This window comes from Danio rerio, chromosome 24 (assembly GCF_049306965.1).
Source record: "Danio rerio strain Tuebingen ecotype United States chromosome 24, GRCz12tu, whole genome shotgun sequence".
NCBI classification, from domain to species: domain Eukaryota; kingdom Metazoa; phylum Chordata; class Actinopteri; order Cypriniformes; family Danionidae; genus Danio; species Danio rerio.
Genome location: NC_133199.1, coordinates 12100541 through 12118371, shown reverse-complemented (window position 1 = coordinate 12118371; position 17831 = coordinate 12100541). Strand labels below are relative to the sequence as shown.

General features: G+C 38.9%; 1 protein-coding gene across 2 annotated transcripts in view; it reads left to right on the top strand.

Annotated features, from left to right (window-relative positions):
* The window catches only part of gli3 (GLI family zinc finger 3), a 295055-nt gene that overhangs the window by 63888 nt on the left and 213336 nt on the right, over nucleotides 1-17831 (top strand). The window contains exons 1-2 of one of the 2 annotated variants that reach the window (XM_073940176.1): nucleotides 4291-5419; nucleotides 6701-8342. In XM_073940176.1, coding sequence (XP_073796277.1) covers nucleotides 8216-8342 — 127 coding nt within the window. In that variant the 5' untranslated portion in view covers nucleotides 4291-5419; nucleotides 6701-8215. 2 annotated transcript variants of the gene reach the window in all.

The following is a 17831-nucleotide window of genomic DNA, read 5'->3' as shown; positions in this document are numbered from 1 at the left end:
ATACCAGATTGTCCACATACTGTATGCATTGGGGTGCATCAAAGAAAAAATCATTTTGACACCTCTTTGTAATTTGTTCCCATTCTTCCTGCAAACAAGTATTAAGGTGGGCAAGAGTGTTTTGTGCTTCAAAATGTGCCACACATTCTCTATTAGAGAATCTATTGGTCAGGACTGCAGGCAAGCTAGTCAAGTACCTGTATCCCAGGGGTCACCAACCTTTTGGAAACTGAGAGCTACTTCTTGGGTATTGTTTAATGTGAAGGGCTAGCAGTTTGATACATACTTCCTAATAACAAATTTGCTCAATTTACTTTTAATTACATGTTATTAATAATTAATGATATTCATTTATGTGAAGACACTGATCATGTTAATGATTTCTCTCCATAGTTGTCAACAATGATTGCAAACAGATAAATATTAACCAATGCAAATGTGATTTAAAAAGAATAGCTACGAAAAAAAAAATAGATGCAGCTTACTGGTATGTGGTGCTATGGTAAGCTAATTTTATAACAGGTCCATGGGCAACTCATGTGATCCTCGCGGGCACAATGTTGGTGACCCCTGCTGTATCCTCTTCCATCGCACCCAGGACTTTGTAATGTGTGCAGAATGTGGTTTTGCATTGTCTTGTTAAAATATGCATGGGCGTCCATGGAAAAGATGTCTTCTTAAAGGCAGCATACTGGGGTCTAAAATCTTTATGTACTTTTCTGCATTAATGGTGCCATGATAGAAGTAAAAGTTACCTTTGCCAAGGGCACTGACACAACCCAATAACATGACAGAACCTTTGTTTTGAACTTGTTGCCGGTAACAGTTTGGATGATCCTTTTCTTCTTTGTTTGGAGCCTACGGCAACTATTTCTCCGCAAAAATACCTGAAATTCTGATTCTTCCGCGCACAGTACACATTTTGACTGTGTGATTGTCTATGCCAGATGCCTCCGAGCCCCGAGAGGTTGATGACGCTTCTGAACACTGTTAACAAAGGGCTTCCTTTCGGCACAGTCCAGTTTTAACTGGCAAACCAATAAACTGTGTGTGTTTGTGTGTGTGTGTGATGTGTTGGCCTATATACAGTGCTCAGCATACATGCATACACAGTGCAATGATCTCTCTTTTAAATCATTATCTTCTGTTGGATGTTTTACAATAATGAAACATAAAATATATAAAATGTTGATATTTTAAATGTGATTTTTATTTTTTTTTAAATAACTGATTTTAATTTAAATCTATTATCATTCTATTCCTAAAGATAATATGTGAAAAAACTCTTATTGATAATTTGTTAATAATTTGTTGTTATTTTCAGACCAGCACAACAGTAATTTTCATGTTTTGCGCCACGTTGTTTAAATAGCAAATTAATTTGCGCTACTTTGTGTACTCATGGGTGTGTTGGACTATATAGATGTCAGGGTTCTGCCACTCTGGTCTTGTAAATTCTTGTTTTGGTGGCAGAGCTCTCACACTACCCATGTCTGGTCCTGTTTCTGTCTCTATGTGTGCGCGCGCCGTCATGGGTGTACGCAGAGTGTGCGCGCTGCCGCTTCATGTGGCCGCGCACGCTCTGCGTCCCTCAGACGCGCGCGCTCTTGTACTAGTGTTTGTGTTTGTTCTGTCAGCAGCGCGCTGCTTTATTCTCGGCGCCTCCGTCTAGTTGGTTTCAGTTTTGGTTGGCGCTGAGATGAAGCATGCGCGTTGCTTATGTACGCGTTGCAGAGATGGTTTGCAGCTGGAAGGGCATCCGCTGCATAAAACATATGCTGGATAAGTTGGCGGTACATTACGCTGTGGTGACCCCAGAATATCTAAGGGACTATGCGGAAAAGAAAATGAATGAATAAATAAGTATTCACAGCCTTTGCCACGAAGCTCTAAATTGAACTCAGGTACATTCTTGAGATGTTTCAGCAGCTTTTTTGGAGTTCACCTGTGGTAAATTCAGTTGATCAGACATGATTTGAAAAGGCATACACCTGTCTATATAAGGTCCCAGGGTTGACAGTGCATGTCAAAGCACAAACCAAGCATGAAGACAAAGCAATTGTCTGTAGACCTCAGAGACAGAACTGTCTTGAAGCAAGGCTGGGGAAGGTTACAGAATTGTTTTTGCTGCTCTGAAAGTTCCAATAAGCACAGTGGCCTCTGTAATCTATAACTGAAAGATGTTTGAAACCACCAGGACTCTTCCTAGAGCTGGCCGGCCATCTAAGCTGAGTTATCAGGGGAGAAGGGCCTTAGTCAGGGAGGTGATCACCAACCTGATGGTTACTCTGTCTGAGCTCCAGCATTCTTCTGTAGAGAGAGGAGAAACTTACAGAAGGACAACCATCTGTTCAGCAATCCACCAATCAAGCCTGTACAGTAGAGTGGCCAGACAGAAGCTACTCCCCGCCTGGAATTTGCCAAAAGGCATCTGAAGGACTCTCAGACTATAAGAAACAACATTTTTGGGTTGGATAAGACTAAAATTGAACACTTTGGAGTAAATGCCAGACATGCAGTACGCTGGCTCTAATGCTCTCATCACTGTTTGGGATATTGGGTAGCTTAGAAAAGACGTCAATAACACAAACAGCGGGAAAACAGTGAGTGCACACATTACCCCTAGCGGAAGTTACCCAACCCCTCCACCAATGTTTTCTTGTACTCAAAGGTAGACAAACAAGTGACCTAAAAAAGCAGGGATCACCAAACTTGTTCCTAGAGGTCTGGTGTCCAGCAGATTTTAGCTCTAACCTTAATTAAACACGTCTAAACAAGCTAATCAAGGTCTTACTAGGTATACTTGAAACACCCAGGCAGGTATGTTGAGGCCAGTTGGAGTTAAACCCTGCATGTCACTGGACGTCCAGGAACAAGATTGGTGATCCCTGTCATAGAGGATGAAGCCATAATCATTGTAAAGCATAAAACAGTAAAAGGGGTAGAAGCTAATAGCTTTATCTGGCTAGTGATGCTAGCAGGCTAAAGCTTGAAGTGGAGAAGCAGAGAAAAAAAGGCAGAGACAATTCGAGTAGATTGATTTGTAAAAGAGTATAAAGGGTGTGTTTACCCTCTATAAAAAGGAAGATAGTGACGAATAGGAATGCATCTTATGATTAAAAAAGGAAATTAAAAAGCCACCCGACTGAGCTCCTAACACAAGCAACATGGTCACAACATCAAGAATGATGTTGCTTGAGCATGCCCTAAAAACATGGTCCAAAGCCCAATTTTTTTTTGTCTGACATGCCTCTGCAATATTGTATGGAGGTCTAAGACAGTATCTCTAGACAGAGCAACTAGGGTGGTGGGTGGTGCTTCACATTGCATTTTTTAACCCTCTAATGTCGCTAGTTAACACACTTGATGCAATTTTTTTTTCAACACATCCCATAATTTTTAAAATATCAACCTCTCCCAAATGGTTGACATGTCGCTTTATGGTAAAAGTACCGGAATTAAAAAATACGCTATGAATAATCTAAAAATATGAAGTATAATAACAATTTATTTAAAGCTATAATCAAAATAAAACATTTTGGAATAATAAATCGTAGCTGTACAGTGCCTTCTAACTTCACAGAGAGAAGGTCGCTGTTTTGAGCATCAGCTGGGTCAGTTGACATTTCTTTGTGGATTTTGCATGGGTCGCTTGAGTCACGTGGGTTTCCTCCGGGTGCTCCGGTTTACCCTACAAGTCCAAAGACATGCATTTACGTGAATTGGGTACGCTAAATTGGCTGTAGTGTATGTATGTAAATGATAGTCTATGGGAGTTTCCCAGTGATTGATTGGTTGCAGCTGGAAGGGCATCTACTGCATAAAACATATGATGGATAATTTGGCGGTTCAATCTACTGTGGTGACCCCTGATTAATAAATGGACTAAGCTGAATAGAAAATGAATGAATGAATAATATATCAACTTTATTTTTTTTTAGTATGCCATAAAATATTTCAGATTTTCATTTAACATTTATTCATTTTCTTTTTGGCTTCATTCTTTTATTAATCTGAGATCAGCATTTGTTTTCATTTAACATGTTTTCTTTTTCTGTTTACAATAAAATCAAAGTCATGAGTAGTATTGCAACAGGATTATGTTTGTATGATTTTAATTTTTTTATGTAAACCAATTATGCTGTGTAGTGTAAACTATTATTTAAAACGGTCATTATTTAAATGACTTTAACAGTCATTATTTAAAACCGTAAAATATGGTCAACCGTTTGGTAGAGCAGGCAGTTAAATGGTTTAAAAGGGCGACTAGAGGTATTTTAACTATTGGGGAATCACACTCCTCAGGCTTCCTGGAAAATATTTTGCTAGGGTACTAAAGAGGAGGATCCGGTTGATGGCTAAACCTCAGATCCTGGAACCAGGAAACCAGCTTTTTATCTTCTCTAGGGTTCTAGAAGGCTTATGGGAGTATGCTTAACTAATGCACATGTGTTTTGTGGACTTGGAAAAGGAATTTGATCATTTCCCTTGTGGCTTTTTCTGAGGAGAGCTCTGTAAGTATGGGGTCAGAGGCACTCTGTTAAGGGCTGTCCAGTGCCTTATGAACAGAGCAGGATTCACAATTCTGGCAATAAGACATAATTGTTCCTAGTGCATGTTGAACCTAAGCAAGGTTGCCCTTTGTCTCTGGTTCTTTTCATAATTTTTATGGACCAAATTTCTTGGTGCAGGCTAAGGCCAGAGGTGTCTGATACAGGGAACACAGGTTTTCCTCTCTGCTATTTGTAGGTGATGTTCTGTTGGCTTCATTAGACATGGACCTTAAGCAAGCACTGGGATGGTTTGCTGCTGAGTGTGACATGGCAGGGATAAAAATCAGCATCTCCTACTTCGAGGCCATGGTCCTCTACTGGAAAAAGTTAGTTTGCCATTTCCAGTTTGATGGAGAGTCCATACCCCAGGTTGAGGAGTTCAAGTGTATTGGGGTTTTGTTTCCTCACTTTAGCAGTGAGGAAGGATGGAACGTGAGACTGACAGGCTGATCGGTACAGCAGTAATAATGTGGTCTATGTATCTGTCTGTTGTGGTAATGGAGCTGAGCCAAATGGCAAAGCTATTGATTTACCAGTCAATCTACATTCCTACGCTAACATATAGCCATGAGCTTTGGGTCATGGCCATAGGGACAAGATCTCGGATACAAGTGGTCAAAATGAGTTTCCTTCGCTGAGTGGCAGGGCATACCTTTAAAGATAGAGTGAGGAGCTCTGTCACCTGAGAGGAACTTGGAGTAGAGCTGCTGCTCCTCCATATCGAGAGAAGGTATCTGAGGTGGCTCTGCAATCTGATTCGGATGCCTCATAGACTCCTACCTAGGGAGGTGTTCCAGGCTTGTCCCACCGGGAGGAGGTCCCGGGGAAGATCCAGGACATGCTTGTGGGACTATGTCTCTCAACTTGCCTGGGAATGCTTCAATAAAGTTAAATTAAACATAAAGCCCTGCAAATTAAACATGGAAGCTAGTTAAATGCTCTGCTTTTATTGTAAAGTACACACATTGCATGTTGTTAAAATTTTACTTACATTTTATTCAATTTTATACACATTATAATCAATCTTTAAATTAAATCAAGATAACAGGCATGTGTTATTTTGCCTTTTATGTGATGTCTGTATTCTTCTATGGTGCAGTTTGTTTCACATACAATATTTGACAGCACCTCAGCAGATTAAGGAACCTGCCTCACTCAATGAAAAAATGCATACTTTGAATGCTGTTTAATGGTTGTAAAGAAAGGAGTAAAAGCAATCAGTACAATTACACATTCAAATGCTTTTATGGCTGTCTAATATAATACAATATGTATTATATTATTAAATAAATGTCATTATAGTTTTATGAAGTGTTTTTTTTTTTTTCTGATCGAACTATTACCATCATTCACCATGGTAAAAAGATTCAACAAACTTGTTTAAGCCTGTGTAAAACTGGATAACTACTGGACAATATACTATATAAAACATTATCATTTTCTATTTATTGACTGGTTATTGGATTGATGTTAACAGTGTTTTGTAGGGTTGTCAAAAGTATCTAGTTCAGTACCAATCAGTAAAGTATTGGAATGTTTAAAATGTCATTTTCTTTGCTTACTTTTGAGTGCTGTTGATTGCATACTTAAACATAGCTGATTAATCGGTGTGTTTATGTATGTAATCAACAGCACTAGTGAAAGACTGTGAAAACCATTGCTTCGCCATACTTCACCACTGTTCACCAAGTGCAAACCAATGACTGTAAAAAAATATGGACGACGCGACAGCCCCTTTTCCCATTAAACGCCTGTAGGGCAAAACGCCTGCTTGACGGGCACAAACTGTCGCAAAAGACTGCTGAAATTGGAGCCTTGACATGCGCAGAAGGACTGTCTGATGGAGCCAGAGGAGGAGCCGTGAAAAAGTCGAGCTTCCAACCAAACGCTTTATGTAAAATCAACCACGCCCCCCGAACTTCTCAGCATGCGTTTGCTGTCATATCAACACAAATGGATGTAATAACGTTAACAAATATGAGGGTTTTATATATTCAATCGCGCCAGCTCCGGGCCGCAGCGCATAACCTACTCGCGGCATCGCGGGCTGATTCCGGCTCGCATGCGGCAGCGCCGGCTCGCTCGGCCACCGCATCTGGCTCGATTGACTCGGGCTGGAATTGGGCAGTGAGTCCAGGCATCCGGAGTAGGTCCAGCAGAGGTAGTCAGTCTGAGCTCTGAGGGGTAAGTCTCCGGCAGGCGAGAATCTAGCCGGAACTGACCCGAGTGTGTTTTGCTATCTGGGTGGTTAGGCGTGTATCAGCAAACTAATAAAGCCCAAAAAAAGCCCTGACCTTAGCGAATAAACAGTGTTCCACCAGGATCATGTATGTCAAAAACTATAGTTTACTGCTGAACTCATTTTATCATGGTGAAATAACACAGAAATCGAATAATAACACTTCAGTCTCCTGCCGAAGCTCAAACACGCTGCTTTGAGAAACTGTCAATCACAGCTGTCAATCACGATGACACGCCCAGCATTAAATTACTGCTAAAAACAAACTGTTTACAAAAATAAAGGTCTGCACCTATTTTAGCACAATAACCAGTGCCTTAATCGACCAGAACCATCTTTCGGGACATTTTATTGCAATTGTAATAATTTTTTTTATTTGGGCTCAAGTCTCCTTCATTAACACGGAGGAGGCAGGCTTTATGACTTGTACTGCAGCCAGCCCCCAGGGGGCGATCTAACGGCCGAGACCTTCTCTCAAACGCAGGCTTGCAGCACACTTGGTGCAAACACAGATACAAAGACACTGGAGTAATTCAACGACATGTAGATCTGTTGATTCCTCAGTTGATTGTTCGTATGTCAGCTTATGGACATATTAGCTAATCTATTTGGCTTTGAAATGCTCAATTGTCTGTGTATTAGTGGTTGCACATGGTGAACTGCAATACACAGTGTTAAACTGATTAGCTTCATAGCCAAACACAGTCATTTCTGTTAAGCATGTGAACACAATGGATAATCAGAGGTGTTTAACATTGCTGAAATGTTAACATTTTCAGAATCACAATTGGTTTTGTTGCCAAGTTTGCTTTACACACACAAGGAATTTGTTTTGGCTGCAGAAGCTTACAGTGTACATAAAGTGACAACATGAAAATAAAAGAAAAGACGACAAACAATAAACAGATGCAATTAGACAAAAATAGCTCTGCCTTTTGAATTGTATATACAGATTTGTTATAAACATACAAGTTATAAGGTGCTGTTTACAATTGCGTATCAGAAAGTATTGCATTCTGTATTGTTATAATGTGCTGTATATATAGCACATGTTTATTGCACAGTAGGGGGATTTTTAACTGTTTGAAAAGATGGCTGTTTTTGTGCTCTGTGAATTCGACCAGACAGTAACAATTTAAACAGGAAGTGTACTGGGTGTGAGGGGTCCAGAGTGAGTAAAAGAGCTTGCAAAATCACTCTGGACCCCTCTACTCTGGAGTTTTAAAATTGTATTTATTATTTTTTTTCCAGTTATGATTGATACCAAATTTGATAGTTTTGACAACACATTTTTGAATAATTATGTGATTTTTATTTCAAAATAAGGTTTATTTTTTGTGATCTAAATACCTCTGACCTCTTCTTCAATTGTGACCCTGCAGGTATCCTGTCTTAATGATGCTCTGAGGAATGCCCAGTTGTCATGGAACCCCAATTCCAGACCAGTTCTTCAACAGAGAAGAGAATGGAGAACGTTGTAGGCACCAATAGTGCACCCACTCGTACAGACATCAGTGAGAAGGCTGTGGCCTCCAGCACTACATCCAATGGTACAATTTCAACTCCAGCTTAATTACCTGTCAGTCTTAATGTCTATTATCCATTCATTCTGTCTTTTGAATCATTCAAATGTGTGATGAGTTGTTATTGACAGCCGTCTATTTTCCAAAAGCCAGTTTTAGTTGCAAGTGGTATTATTTTGGTTTACTGAGATAATTAGCAACCAAAGTTGCTTTTGGCAAAAAGCCTCTCACTTCAGCACAACAATAGCTAAAGCTGTTATTTAATTATGTCTGTTTAACTGATCAATGACAGATAGAGATGGTTTGGTGTGTAATTCCTCTATTCTGTGAAGTATTGTAACATTAATATGAGCTGTATGCCAAAGACGTTAATAAAAAAAAAAAAAAAAAAACATGCAATTTGATGAAAGATGTTTTCAAAATGTTTGCACCTCACCTCAGTTTGAAGTATTGATTAATTATTCAGTCAGTGGGAAACATCTTAAGAGCCCAACAAAATAGTCCTTTACTAACTTGTGTATAGGACCAATCAATTTTGAACCACCTACTGAAGTTTGCAATGAACTTGATGTAAGAGCAGGATACTAATTGACTAATGTATGGAAAAAACATTTACCAGGGAGATGAATAGGCCAGAAGAGCCGCTATATAGAATTTTATCAAGACAGACCTCATGACAGGTTAGTGAATTGTCATTTTTACTGTCTGGTTTACATTGGTGGGAAAAGTTTCTCAAAAATACATTTATGGACATGAGTTACTAATGGAAAGTGATGTTTCTATGGTGGTTCAGGCTGTAGCATTGCTGAATGAACAGCACAGTCAGATGAATGGTGAAAAAAATTACTAGTTTATTACCACTCTCTTACACACTCTCTAAATCAGGTACACCAATGTGTGAAGGGCAGTTAATAATGTCTCTACTAGGGTTGGGTATCATTTGAGGTTATCTCGATACTGGTGCAAAATAGATACTTTTAAAATGGTACCGGTGCCAAAACGGTGTCTTTTGAGCCACAAAATTATGGTGAATGACTTTAGAAAAATCATTTATTTGACAAAAAATAAATAAAAAAATAATTTTAACTGAAAAATATAGTTAAAAGGCACTACCCACCACTCCCCACCCCCTTTTCAACAGAGTATTTTCACACCTCTAGTTTAAAAAAACTTAGGAAAGTGGGTGTGTCCCTATGTGTTTAGATGGGAATGTCGGAGGAGGGAAAGAGGCATGGGTTTAAATAAAAATGGGAGTTTCAGTTTGGGCACGCGCTGATTTTCACAGAGGCAAAACAAACACAAGGAACTCAGGGGAGAAAGACAGTGACTGTGTTTACATGGACATCAGTAATCAAATTATTTGCCAAATTATTAATTTGTGGACTTTAACTGGAGTTTGGCACTTATATTCAGGATCATTTCATTCATGCCCTCGTGAGAAATTAGATATTGGATGCAGAAACTACTAGATAGTGTAGTTTTAATGAAATGTTGATACAGCATGGCGAATTTGAAAAAAACAAAACAAAAACAAAAAAAAACAGCATTTTGCAGTAATTTAGATAAACTAGGTAGGTTGCATCAGAAAGCCGTCTGTGTATACTGTTGTACCATCCTGTCAAAAAATGCGGTGAAAATTCTACACAATAGTTTTATTGCGATGTTTACACTAGCAAATCTGCATTTAAAGCAGATTTTTCAGCCCATAAATTTGTTGTGATATTAATGTACTGCAAACTTAGTAACTTAGAAATCATATTGACTAAGGCATGTCTTTAAACACTGAAAGAATACTGCTGACTTTACACACTAACTTTGCCATTTAAATAAACATAAACAAAGACCCTTGATCGATCACCTACCAAATCTATAGAGACAGGACAATCAACACAAACTGGAACCGCATCATTTTAAAAAGAAGACGAGCAGCAAATCCGGATTTTACCATTTCCAGATGCAAAAAGTTCTCGGTTAAAAATGTACCTTACAAAACGTATTTCTGCCACGTGTCGCATGCATTGTAATACACACGTGAATCCAGCTGAGCTCTTATAGCGGCAAATGAAAACAAAACCTTTGTTGCAGCACGTTAATAAACGCAACACTGACGACGTGTGTCCAAACAATTCTTCCATTTGTTTTGGCAACACAACGTGGCGTGTCTCTGCCGTCTGAACACTGTAACAGGTAAAAATAGGTCTTCGAAGCTATCATGCATATTAATGAAATTGCATCGCATACACAATAGAGCACGCTCATTGGTTTGTACCAAGTCTTTCTCATAAATTAATGCTGCACACTCTGAGACGTAACAAAGTATTCCCAGGTACAGACATCCACTCTCCAAGCTGGAATACACGCAAGGATCTAATCGGCATGACGTAGCTTCAAAAGTTTGTTTCGGAAGAACAAATTTGCTCGAAATAACGCAGAAACAACCAATTTTTCACTTTTTTGTGAAATATGTGCCTTAATAGTGTTTATAGCAGTGTGTGACACCATTGTTCATGTTATAGTACATAGATTTATCAACGTCATTGTGTCACGAGGCTATCCAAGTTTCCTCTGGAGTTTCATGTAATTTTGGGTGTTTTCAGTTTTAATTTTTAGACTTTAATTTTAGACAGTTTCATTTTCCTTCAGCAACATATTGTTCATGCCTTGTGAAAAACTAAGGTATTGGGTGAGAATATGAAGGAAGGACTGCTGGAAGAGTATTGTTTTAATGGAATTTGATACCCCACAATGAATGGAAAAAAAAAAGAAAAACTCAGCATTTTATGAAGCGGGTGTCTGTAGTCCTTTAAGGTAAAGAAAAATAGCTGTTTACATGGTAGACTCGAAATCAAAGTATTGTCTTCATCATATTCAAATCTCAGTATTGGTGTCCATGTAAACATACTCTGTGAAAGTGCCAGATAATGTCTCAAGCTGTCAGTTACATTCTTCTGCCTTTAGTTTGATTCCATCTGCCATCAAATGTTTTATCAAGTTTGTTGTTTCCCCCCTTACACACAACTTTTGTAAAGTGTCTGCTTCAAGTTGCCATGTCAGAGTCCTTGCTTGTAAAATATAGCTATACTTTAGAATGCTTAGTTTAAGCAAATTTTGATGAACGTGATCAAGCGTGTTGATGTATCTAAATGGAGTCGCTTACTAGATGCGCTATACTGCACGCGTTTTGTGAGTGTGTTCCATCACTGACGGTGTCCGTATCCCTCAAAGTTGTTAGAATTAAATGTTTAGAGATGCTGTGACACAACATGCACTTATGCGTGCCTTTTGATGTCATCCTTGATGCCTCTTACATCCTTGTCGCAGCATCATTGGTACCAAAATTAGGCACCCAATTCATATGCTAACCAATGCATATGCATACACATCATTTCAAACAAAATCCATCTGAAACTTAAGCTTTTGTGAGTTTGTTTCAGCAGTTCAAAGTAGCTCACCAAAGCCAACTTTTGGGGTAGTTTGTTTGTCTCCTGAATATATTTGAGCTACCACTGGGTTATGGCAATTACACAATGTAATTGTGTTGTGTTGATTGTAACAACTGAATGTGCCACACAATTAGAATTTTGATTTAATGAAGATTTACATGCGCAGCAGAGGGAAGCGCTATTGTTAACCTAAATTTGACCACTTGGATATTTATACTTCACATTACACATTCAAATGGCATCAGAACATTTGGAATATAGTGCATGAAAACAATCTAGTAATGTCTTCATGGCTTTTGTTGGGCTCATAAGTTACACAGAAAAGTAAGCTCACAATATCAGTTTAATGAGGGTTTTTGAAGAGATGGCAAAGATTGGGATATGCAACAATCACTCCACTTCTTTACCTCATTGATATCCACCATATAGGCCTCCAGTGCTAGAAAACTGATCTCTTCTTCATGTAAGCTGCCAATATTGAGTTGGATTTTATATTCTATATCTTTGTGGATATATATTGAGTTGACTAAGGGTGTCTAGTGTGATAAAGTGGAGAGAAGCTCATGTAGATTGTAATAAGTTGGCAAAGAAGTCTGGATTTGTGGAGGTGTGTCTTATCAATTTGGTCTGGTATTCTGTTATGTAACAGAAGGTAAATTAAATTAAATAACTTGTGTTTACATAAAGGCAGTCCAAATCAAACATGTCTGAGTTCCTTTAAATATGCTTAACAAGTCACTAATGAGCCTAAAGACTTATTGCCTTATTTGTTTTGTTTTATTTTTTCCTTGAAAAACGCTTATTCTATTAACACTTAGTCTGTAATGTTTCTGTGTAAATGTGACACTTATTCTGTTTGTGCTGTGTGGTGTTGGTTGCTGTGTTTATTTCTTCTATCAGACTGTAACATGATATCTTAGAGCTAAGCCAGTCTGCAAGATAGGCGATGCACACATGGGCCCCGTTTACACTAATGCGTTTTTGTTTTAAAAATGCCGGAGTTTTCAAGCAATGAAAACGGAGCATTTTGGAAACGCTGGAGAGGCCGTTTTCATTCTAAAACGCTGCTGCTCTGTCCCAGTGTGTATGGGGGAAAACGGAGACATCTGAAAACGGAGGCGGGGCTGCATACATTCGCCTCTATGATTGGGGCTTTTCCCTAATATTAAGTAGCCTAACGTTACACACCGTTCAGTCCTGCATCCTCTTCTTGTAAGTTCAGACTTCACAAGTTTGGGTTAGGCTGCAATCTCCCCCTTTTCAGTTTGATATGGAAAACAGACTACAGAGGACACTGGTAAATCTTAAAAGGGAACAGTGTACTTTATAACTTCATTCACATCACCCTGGCTACGTTGTTTCACTTTCTCAACAATGAAATCATGATTTAAGGAACTGCCTATTTTCATTTTGATATTAGCAACTTAACAGACAGCAGAAATGTTGAGGCGATGTGGTGCAAATATTAGCGTCTTCTTCGCTGTGTGGATTTTTATAACAAAACGAAGCCTATAACAACTGCCTCCTTTCAATTTTAGTGAAAATACGAAACATGCCCTCTCTTTTGCTGAATATCAGTTTTATTAATCGATTATGGCCATTATAAAAGTGGCCATAATCGATATAATGCCATAATCATTATAATGTATAAACAATTAATAAGATTATACATTATAGGAAATAAAGGCAAGCAATCAGTCAATATACAAAATGTAGGCTACGTGGTTCCATTAATCATCAACTTATCTTTGCGTCTAGCCAAAATACGTTATCTGACAACAAGTAATAGATTCCAATGACCAAAGTCAGGGAAAATGTTGTAACATAACTGGTAACATATATATTGTAACATATATGCTGGAGGTAAATGTTCCGTTCAACATTCCATAAAAACGGTCTGGTTTCAATTTCCAGGGCAATTTAGATCCCTCAGGGACGAAAAGTCTGGCCTAAAAAAATTCCTGCAGACAAGTAATGAGTTTGGGACACTACACAGAGCTGTCCTAAACAACTCTTTGTCAACTTCAGAAGAACATAGCAGATAAGAGGAGAAAAACCCCTTCTATCAGACCTCTCCTCACAGAAGAAAAAGACATTACTCTCCAATGTTTTTTTTATTTAAACAAAGACATTTAGAACCCAAAACTCTTGTTTAATTACACTTAACTTTTGTAATGTGTACCATTCCTCATAGTTTATACAAATTCGTACTTTTAGGCCCTTTTTAGTTTAAATAATGTAAGGATGTGAAAAATTATGTTGATGTACTTTTAAACCCCCCCCCCCATGTTTGGTACCGATGGGTTTTTACAACACATGATGCATAGAGCAAGATCATAACTCAAAATCATAACATTGTTTTATTCTTTAATTCCCTGCATTAAATGCCACTCCGCATGCTTTGGGCGGACACTCAAATTTGCATTCGAGCAGCCTCGAGACAAAGGAAGGTTTCGCGCTCAAACTTTCCCCTGAAATCATTGGTCAGAATGCTGAACGGGTTGTCAAGTGACCCGCAGGTATAACCAGGCTGACCCCCAACATCTGGGTGGAGAACGTCCGGATAAAGAACTCGAAAAAGGTGGTCCCTTTAGGGGCCAGCGGCTTTTCTAAGCTGCATGGACTTTTCCCGCCACGCTTTCCTTATTTTCCGGCAAAGTAAACTCAGTTTAAAGTTTGCGATCGCGTTCCTCAGAACTGTATTACAAACTCAACGCATCAAGAAGGACATCAAAGGATTTTCCATCACGACGGAAGAGAGACTCGCATAAAGAGAGAGACCTCCAGACATGAAAGTCCAGGTATTTTTAGTTATGCAAATAAGCTGTGCCCCTTTTTTCAAAAAGGTGTTTTTTATAATCTTGGTGATCCTTAATGGTGTGTGTGGAACTGAAACCAGATTTTGCCACTCTATCTGAAATCTATATTTCCTCGCTGTACTATTTCTCTTTGTTGTTGCATGTTCGATAGACCCGTATAGACCCGAAATCTCCACGTGGTTTACCTTTGTTCTGTGTTTAATGTATGTTTGTGCGTTTGTTCGTTATCTGTCTGACTAGTCAATAAATTCCATTATAATCAAATGAATTGTATTGTTTGCCTCACGGGAAAATGTCACTGAAATACAGATTCCCCTGCCTAGCTATTATAAGTTGTTTAAAACTTATGAATGATCAATCTACTTCACAAGAAGTAGCAATTAAATTCCCTTTTTTCTAAATGAATAGCTCGGAAGATCGACGCCTCTAGTTATGTTTGTTTGGTCAAGTTAACAATAAATTGATCTAGAATATTAATGATTAATAATAATTCGTTATTGTTGATAATTAATATTCATAATCTGAGAGTCCGCTCGGTCGAGCGGGCAGGATCAAATACAATCATATGTTTGTTTGACCAGATTGACTGAAGCTTAAGCCGGAATATTAATAATTAAGAATAAACCGTTTATTGTTGATTAATAATATTCATAAAATGAGCTAATTTCTGTTACAATGTCGTTAGATATGGACAACAAGATGAATGAAATATCACGTTTAATAAATATAGTGAGATTAGATCCAGCGGGAGATGCTTGATGAGCAGTCCGACTAGCGCAGCTTTCATCTGGGTAAATAGGCTGCAGCACTTGCCCGAGAGTGTGTGTCGTCACGTGGTGTGCGTTTTTAGCGTTTTGGTGTGGACAGAGAGCTGTTCAGAAATGCTGGATGAAAACGCTAGTGTGGACACGGATCGTTTTCTTTCTAAAACGCCGTTTTAAAACTAAAATGCACTAGTGTAAACGGGGCCATAGTCATATAGGCTGCAAGTGTTAAGCCACTGGGTAAGGTAGACCTGGCACACATATTCTAGTTCACTAGAGTTAAGCCATTCAGCAACGTAGCCCAGATTCACAAAGATAACAACAAATCTAAACAGTCCTTCTCCAGGTTATACAGGGTATGGGCCACAGCTGCAGGCTTACTATGGAGTCTGTGTACAGTAAGCCGTTGAAATTATGTTCATTGGCAAATCATTAGCCTGTTAGGTTTAGCCCTGCAGGGGACAGCAGACAGCATGTCTCTGAATAATACTGGCTATTGGCATTGTAAAAATAGTTTCCCTTCTCTAACTAGGCAGACTGAAATATAGATTTATTTGATTCACAACTTCAAACAACTTAAGGACCTCACACCTGGGCTCATCGTCGCCAAGTGGTCTTAGGATGACAGAGATCCATGTGCAATATTTATTTAAGCTGGTAAATATATATAAAACAGACAAAGTCACTGATTTGCTCAAAACATCCTTTTGATGGCAGGTGGCTCTATTCCTATGATATATATTGTCATCTAGATGTTTTCAGTAGAGGAATCTGAGTGAACGTATATTTTCAGGCAGATCATACATTATGTTATAAGAACTTCTTTCTCTTCCATGCTAAAACTGAAATTTGTTGGTCTGCCACGGTCACACCCTTTGACAAAACTTCACAATTTACCTTCACAATATAACCTCACAAAGTTCTTTGGACTGACAGAACATGGATTCGATCTGATGAAATTTCAATGAGGAATCTGTAACAGTGTAAAACATGTAATTTCCTGGTGACAGCAGTTGGCGCTATGAAGGTGACTGTACACTGACAGTCCACTATGTCAAATGTGCAAAGGTGGCACTGTTGAACCATTTTGCTAAACCTACTTCCGAAACCTATATTAGGCTATCTTCATACAAGGCTATCTTTAGGTTCCCCTTCACCCAGATAGCAGACATCTAATTGCATTTGTTACACAAGTTGGTATATTTTGTTATTCAAAAATGCCATTCGGACTCAGCTCAGCCACAAGACCAAAGAAGGCACTGCCGTCTACCTTGATGCCATCATTGTCTGTCCCCCGTATTCAGCTATACATGAACAGTGCTTAAACGCTATTTTTGCTGCACTCAGTCACATAATTTGACACTTAACAGAGAAGTGTTTATTTGTAGTTCCAGAGATTGACTTTGTTGACTTTCTTTGTTGTCTCAAGCAAGGGCCTCTCACCATTGATATATTAAGGCTATTCTTCAGGTGCCAGAGCCTTTATCTGCTGTAGAAGTTGCCTAATTTCTGGCGATGACTACATATTATATGCGCTTTTTTTTTTTTTTTACCACAGTATTCAACAATCACATACCCTCTCCGCCAGCTGCTAAAAAAGTAAGCTCCGTACACCTGCTCTGCAGCACACTTCCATCTTGATTGCCCCACACTAATTACTTGTGATGGTTCCGCTACCGCTGCCATTCTTTTAAAACTCCAGAATGGCATTGTGGCTTTTGCCTCTCGTGCATTCAGTAGTACTAAACAAAAGTACTCAACTCTCTAAAAAATGGTCTGAGAGCCCACTTGGCACAAGGATGCTCTTTCAATGAAGCCTTGTTCCAGACTCTATTAAACTACAGAGCAGTTCAGCATACCAGTACTGGGCTGTCACCTGCAAAACTGATGCTGGGGCAAGAGCTAGAGTTACCCTTGCATAGGTTTTGCCTTCCCACTTCTCACAGTGGAAACCTAATGGTAAAAGCCTTAGTACGCAAACAACAGCTCAAAGCATAAGGCAGATGTAATAGACCCAAAGTGCAAGTTCAACCGCAACACTGAAAAAACAAACTACATACTTTTAGTCACAGCCCCATCAAGCACAAAAGCTGTTGGGTCTAGTTACATTTAAGCTAACAGACGGTTCTCTGGGGCATGCACTGTGCCCTTCTAGTGGAGTTCACACTAGTAAACTCCCTAGCTTCCTGCTCAGTTTTTCATGTCCTCTGCTTCTGACACAACATCCAGTGACTTCGTAAGCTACAACCTTACCACCAGCTTAAACAATGCAGGACAGGCCTGTTAGATCACACCTCTGGCCTGCTCATTTCCAGGACTACTTAACATCCTTAGGTTACCAGGAGAGGGAAATGTTGTATATTTAGTTTATCATTATCTTTAGTTTAATTAGAGTAATGTGTACATTATACAAGTGATATTTAAAGAGTGCAGGTCACTTTGAGTGTTTGGAAAATAAGTGATAACGTTGAAGTTAGACAGTATCGTGAT